Here is a 6,537-nt window from a genome sequence, read left to right as displayed (position 1 = left end):
AGGTCTCTTTCAGGGCTCTCTGCACTGTTTTTGTGGAGGTGTTCAGTGAGAAGTCAGTGAAGTGCTCAAACTCCCCTGTGCCCACCATCTCTGCCCTCCAGATACCCTTTCCTTTGAGAGCTAAACCTGTTGGAACAGAGGAAGGAATAACATCAGAGCCAGGAAACCTCCTGCCCCTGTCCAGGGGCTTGCTGTCCTGCCAGGTCTGCTTTTCCTTCATGTTCCTTTTCCAGTGTCTGGGGTTAATTTAGCTCTCAGCAGTCACACAGCAATCTCCCATCTCCCTTTTGCTCACCGTTATTTTCAGCCTGTCTCCTTGTCCCCATGAGCTGTCACTTACCAAAGCCAGACAGATTTAGCTCTTCTCATCTTTCCTGGTGGATCAGCAGCCTCCAGCTCCTGCTCTCCCACGTCCCAGCTGTGTGCACCCAAGGTGAACACAAGCCCAGAATTATTTAGCTCAGAAAAGACCTCCAAGACCATCAAGTTCAACCTCCAGCTGATCCACAGCTGTCACCAGAGCAGAGCACCGAGTGCCACATCCAGTCATTCCTTGAGCACCTCCAGGGATGGGGACTCTGCCAATGCCTGGTGACCCTTTCTGGGAAGGAATTCCTCCTGATGCCCAGCCCAGACCTGGAGGCTGTTACAGACATATGGGACATATTACATACATACATGACAGATACAAACTGACAGGTTAGGTTATGTTGTGTTGCACTGACTGATGGTGTGTCAGAGCAAAGTGACAGGAGCTGAGTGGCCCAGACCTCAGCAGGACAAAGGGATCCTTTCCCTGGTGGGTGCTCAGCTCTTGGCACTCTGTGGATCGAGATTTCTGGGCTGTTCATGCCCATGTATGAGGCACCATGGAGCTGCCATCCACGATTTTGTGTGATCCTCTCCCAGTCCTTTTATACATTTCAGTCCCACAGAATCTAGTGGCAATAAATTATATCATTTACTTGAGATTTATATCAAAATGCATTTTTTAAGCCTGCCATTGGTATTTCATTTGGTATCTTACTGAGTTCCATTGAATTCTTTTGTGATCACAAACATGGAATAATAATCTCCTATAAAGTTATTAATGGCATGAGAAGACAAAAAGGGTCTGTCTCCTCCTCCTGAACTGTAAGGCTCCCAGCCTCCCCTCACATGGAATTATTTCAATTCTGTCTCCTTTAGAGTAAGGCCACTGCTGATACATCTTGACTGAACCCAAATTCTTGTTTCTCTCCCAGTGACCCTTACCTGGTTCTTGGCTCGTACAGAACACACCTGTACCAGCTTTGGGTGATGGCAGTGCCAGGTCTGGGATCACAGCTTCCATCTTCTGCACAAGTCTCCTCAGTGAGTCTTCACTTCATCAGCCAAGTCTGGAATCTTCTTAGAACGAAATAGTTTGGGTTTTGAGAGAGCTGGTTTTCATAAAATTCAGCTGTTTCTCATGAGAGCCATTTGTGGGCCTGGTAAGAGGCACATGTGTTCCTCAGTTGCTCCTCTGGGATGGTGTCTGGATGAGGAGCTGATGGGTACAGGCATCATCCTGTGTAGTCTCTGAGTCCCTCAGCACAATTCAGGGGGTCTCAGGGTAAAGAAAACCCAGAATTTTCCCTCAGGTTCCTCCTGAGCTTCCTTTTCTCCAGAATTTTGGAAATGCTCTGTAAGCATCTCAGAGATCTCAGGCAGATGTTGGGACTCTTGAACACAAGTTTTCCAGTCCTTTTGATTTTGGAAAAGGTTATTGATGATATTTAATGGATTCTTCAGCTGCTGTTGAAGTGGGATCTCTCACCCTCACCTGTCCCCTGTCCCTTGTCACGCGTCTGTTGTGACATAAATCCAAATTATTTATTGCAGTGTGCATTTCCTGTGTCAGTGTGCCAGGCTCAGATAAATCTTTTGGGGCATGTAAACATGAGGATTGGACACTGAGAGTCAGGAGTCAGTAAGGTTGGAAAAGTCCTCGAAATCATCGAGTCCTACCATCAGCCCATCACCACCACCGTGTTCATCACTAAACCATGTCCTCAGGTGCTGTATCCACGTGTTTTATGAACACTTCCAGGTATGAGGACTCTGTCCTGAGCAGCCTGTGCCAGGGCTGGACAGCCATTTACAGGAAGGGATTTTCCAGTGTCCCACGTAAACCACCCCTGGCACAAGTTGAGACTCTTTGCCCTTGTCCTATCCCTTGTTCCCTGGGAGCAAAGCCTGAGCCCCACCTCGTTCCACCTTCCTGTCAGGGAGTTGTAGGAACTGAGATGGTCCCTTCTGAGCTTCCTTTTCTGCAGGCTGAGCCCCCTGAGCTGTCTCAGCTGCTCCTGGTGCTCCAGACGTTTTCCCCAGCTCTGATCCTGTATCTGGACTTGCTGGTGCCCCTCGATGTCTTCCTTGGTACGAGGCCCCAGACTGACCCCAGCTGTGTGCATCCACATGTGCAACCATTTATGAATTGATGCCTGTGCCAGCAGAAACTTTCTGTCTTCTGGATGTGAAGCTCTTGAACCCCACTTTGTGGGTGTTTGGAGGAAGAACTTGGTCTTTCAGCAGCTCTCAAGGACAACAGCTCTGAGCTCTGTCCCTTGGGTCCTGTGGGTGCGATGGTTGGGCACTGCCTGGTGTCTGCCGTGCCCCTGAAGGCTGCAGGAATCCTCAGTGAGGAGCTGCACAGCACAGCAGCAAATTCTGACTTCCCAAATCACCTGGGATCACCTGGGCAGCACCTGAGATCACCTGGGATCACCTGGGCAGCACCTGGGATCACCTGGGATCACCTGGGATCACCTGGGATCACCTGGGCAGCACCTGGGATCACCCGGGAGCACCTGGGCATCACCTGGGAGCACCTGGGCAGCACCTGGGGAGCACCTGGGATCACCTGGGATCACCTGGGATCACCTGGGATCACCTGGGCAGCACCTGGGATCACCTGGGATCACTTGGGCAGCACCTGGGATCACCTGGGCAGCACCTGGGCATCACCTGGGCAGCACCTGGGAGCACCTGGGCAGCACCTGGGCATCACCTGGGCATCTGGGCTGCGAGTCTGGCCAGGTGTGCAACACTTCTGTGCGTACAGTTACTTCCTGAAAGCTGGGAATTCTTGCAGGAACAAGTGAATCTCTTAGCAGAAAAGGGTGGGTGGATGAGCTTTAGGGTCCCTTCCCACCAAACCATTCCACGATTCCATGTTAAAAAACAGTTACACCAAAACCCATGTGAGAGCTGGGCTGAGGGGACCCTGGTTCACGTTTGGTGTGTCCCCAAAGAGGCACAGGCAGGACTGAGGGGCAGAGATGGAGCTGCTTCCCTGTCTTGTGTTCACTGCCACTGATGGTGAATGGGCTCCTGGTAGGAGCCCGCCCAGGGGGAAGGATGGCAGCTCAAAGCTGATGTTGTGGCAGCTTTTTCAATTCCCCCACTTTTCCCCTGGCACTGCAGCACTTCTCCCTGCAGGGCTGGGCCCCTGTCGGGGAACTGGGAGCGTGCTGCACTCTCCAGGAAGGTTTGTCCTCTCTGCACCACGTTTTGGTGGGAAGCAGCACAGGTCAGATCCTCTGAGGTGGGCTCTGGGTAGATCCTGCCTTTGGGGGACAACCACACAAGGAGCAGAATTCCCAGTAAAGTCCATGGCAGGAGCAATGGCCAGGAGGGAGCTGAGCTGTTCCTGCTGGGACAGCTCTGTGCTCTGTGCTGTGCTTCCAGTGCCATCCAACATCGTGGCAGCCCAGGATGCCCTGGAGCAGCCTTAGGGAACAGGAGCTTTGGGGAACAGACAGCTTAAGGGTTTAGTGCAAGAAACAGCCTGAGCTGCAAAATGAAGGGCCATTACAGGCTGCTGGGTCCAGGTCCTTCTTTCTTAAGGTTCATATTCACACCAGTTACTCTTTCCATAGACCTCAAACAAACACCAGAACATTCACATCTCATTCAGTCCTCACCACACTGCTTTTTGTGAGAGAACTGATTTGCTTTGGGGTTTGAAATCTTTTTAGCCAACATATATTTGTATCTAATTGAAGCCCCTTTGCTGCAGTTGTCTCAGTATTTTTAATCTGGCCTGCTTTCTCCGTGGTGTTTGGCTTTTTGAGTGTACCTTGATGGACAGAAGGTTTTTCCCCCTCAGGCCAGTTGGCTTTTCTGGCAGGTTTTCCCATGTTTTCAGACTAGTTTGCTGAATGTGTGGGATCCAGGGGGTTTGTGGTCTGTCTTTCTGTTAGCATGCAGCTAACATGCAGCTCTCATGCAGCTGGAAGTGACTTTCTGTGAGCAGCGATATCAGACAGTCCTCAGTTGTTGTCCAAAATCATGATCCTGTCCAATGGATTTGGGCACTGAGCAGAACCAGCTCAGCTCTCTTCCTGGGAAATACCAGGATTCTGCTGTTGGACTGGTCAGTACTCCATGCCTGAGGACCTGGTTTGCTATCATCCTTAGAAGCTTTTGTGTTGAATGTAGAATTACATTCAAGTTCCTCATCAGGATCATCAAGTCCATCTTCTGGCCTGCACAGAGCCCCAAAAATCCTCCCATGTGCCTGAGAGCATTGTCCAAATACTCCTTGAGCAATACAGATGTGAGTTGTTAGAGCAGTTCTGGAAGCGCAGTGAGTCTGGATGGAAAAACGTGGGGTTTGTAATTAGTTCCTAATAGACATGGGCATGCAAGAAGCCTTTGTCTGGTCAGGAGCTGGTTTGAGGTGGGCTGTGTTGGATGTGGTGCTGTCTCATCAGTACCCTGTTTCTGCCTGACTTGGGTATTCCAGAACTCGGAATTTTACTCAGTTTCTGGCTCTTGTAGCAGAGACAGTGAACTGGTGGTAGGTCTGGAATCAGGGATTTCCCTGGGAAGGTTGCAGAGTGTTCTGCTGTGCTGTTAACTGGGCATCAGAGGAACTGCAGAGCACCTCAGTTTGTCTCATGTTTCCTGCAGTGGGTTCTTGGTTTGGTTTTTGTTTTAAACTTAGCAGAGTATGGAGCTCCACAAGATGCTGCTTCTGTCATTGCAGAAGTGAAAGAGGGCTGGAAGTGTTAGGGAAGGCAATCTCCTGCTTCTTTTGCTGCCCATGCTGTGGCCATGTGGAGCTGACGCTGACACTCGACATCTCTGCAGCAGCCTCTCTCCATCCTGAGCTTTGTTTGCAAAGAGGTTACATGGAGGACAGCAAATCTGGTTCTCTAGAGGAGTCTGTGATCATTTCTGTCACCTCAGCAGCTCCTTGGTCCTTGGCCCTGAGAGACTCCTGTCTATCCTGTTCCTTTCCCTCTATCCTACCACGTGCTCCCTGTCTTCCTTCTCGTGACTGTGGCGTTATGGATGGTTCATGCTGGTGTCCTTAAAAGAAACAGCGTCAGGTGAAGTCAGATCAGCTGTTGGCAGTGGGCATAATTGGGTGTGTAGAGGTGGGAGGTAGGAAGGAGGAGACTTGTGGATTGCTCAGCTGTGATCCTGAGCAGCTGGAGCAGAGGGAAGCAGAGGATCTGGACAGAGCAAATGGGGTTTTTTGGAGTTGTGTGTTGATTTCCATCAATACAACAAAGCCAAGTATCCATCCAGAGTATTCTGGACAAGGTGCCATCCTTGTCACTGCACACTATGCTGGCGTGACCTGGAATACCCCAGTGGCTGACAGAATTACACTCAATAACTGCATTGATAATTACACTCAGAATTACACCCTTGGCAGAGCCCGGCTGTGGTGTGAACACTGTCCCTGTTCTGTGCTCCAGTTCCAGTCTGTGGCTGCCCAGTTTGCTTTGTGGTGGAATCCCCTTGTGCCGTGTCCATCGTCAGCAGTCCGGCTCGGGTCAGGACTCGGCTGTGGGAAGGGATTTGTGTGTTTGAGGTGCAGTGCTGGTGCTGCCTCTGGGGCCTGGGCTCCCCCAGAGTGTCAGCAGGGCACTTGGGATTGCTGGTTCTTATGAAAAGAGTCATCCCCTGTTCTCAGGTGCCCTGAGCTGTAACCACTGTCCCTTCTGCTTGCAGCTGACGCTGACCATCGTGCGGCAGACGGGGGGGCTGGGCATCAGCATCGCGGGGGGCAAGGGCTCCACTCCCTATAAGGGGGATGATGAGGTAAGACCTGGGCTGTGCCACTGCTGAGGCTCCTGCTTTTGGGGACTCTTCTCTGTAGCTGGAGCTTGGGTGTCCTCGTGTCAGAGCCTTCTGGGGCCGGGTGGGAGCAGCCCTGAATCCCCCAAGAGCAAGAGGTTGGTGGGGTGATGCAGACTCCTGCCTGTTGACCTGGGTGGTCTGCCCTGGGTCAGACATGGGAGCAGAGGATTCCTTCCCAGCTGTGTGCTGGGGCACAGAGTGTGGGGCTCTTCCCCACCTCTGGCATCAGCTGTGTCATGTGCCAGTTCCACTGCACCAGGGATAGCGTGTCATCCCCGGGTCTCGTGTCTCACCTTGAGGTCACCCTGCAGGAGGTTTCTGTCCCCTTTTCCCAGCTCCCAAGTGGGGTGATGTGGTTGCTGCGTCCCCTCCTCCTGGGTTCAGGACTGGCCAGGCACTGACCCCTCTCCTTGGAGC

At 51.8% G+C, this 6,537-nt stretch overlaps 1 protein-coding gene across 44 annotated transcripts in view; it reads left to right on the top strand.

The window, feature by feature from the left end:
* The window catches only part of SCRIB (scribble planar cell polarity protein), an 83,716-nt gene that overhangs the window by 25,264 nt on the left and 51,915 nt on the right, over positions 1 to 6,537 (top strand). For 43 of the 44 annotated variants that reach the window (XM_033512504.1, XM_033512541.1, XM_033512545.1 and 40 more), the window contains one exon: positions 5,992 to 6,081. The exons of the other annotated variant lie outside the window; for it this stretch is intronic. In XM_033512504.1, the coding sequence (XP_033368395.1) occupies positions 5,992 to 6,081 (90 nt within the window). The remainder of the gene's footprint in view (positions 1 to 5,991; positions 6,082 to 6,537) is intronic. 44 annotated transcript variants of the gene reach the window in all.

This window comes from Parus major, chromosome 2 (assembly GCF_001522545.3).
Source record: "Parus major isolate Abel chromosome 2, Parus_major1.1, whole genome shotgun sequence".
NCBI lineage: Eukaryota > Metazoa > Chordata > Aves > Passeriformes > Paridae > Parus > Parus major.
The sequence above is the reverse complement of the archived record's forward strand: the minus strand, read 5'-3'. Positions and strand labels throughout refer to the sequence as shown.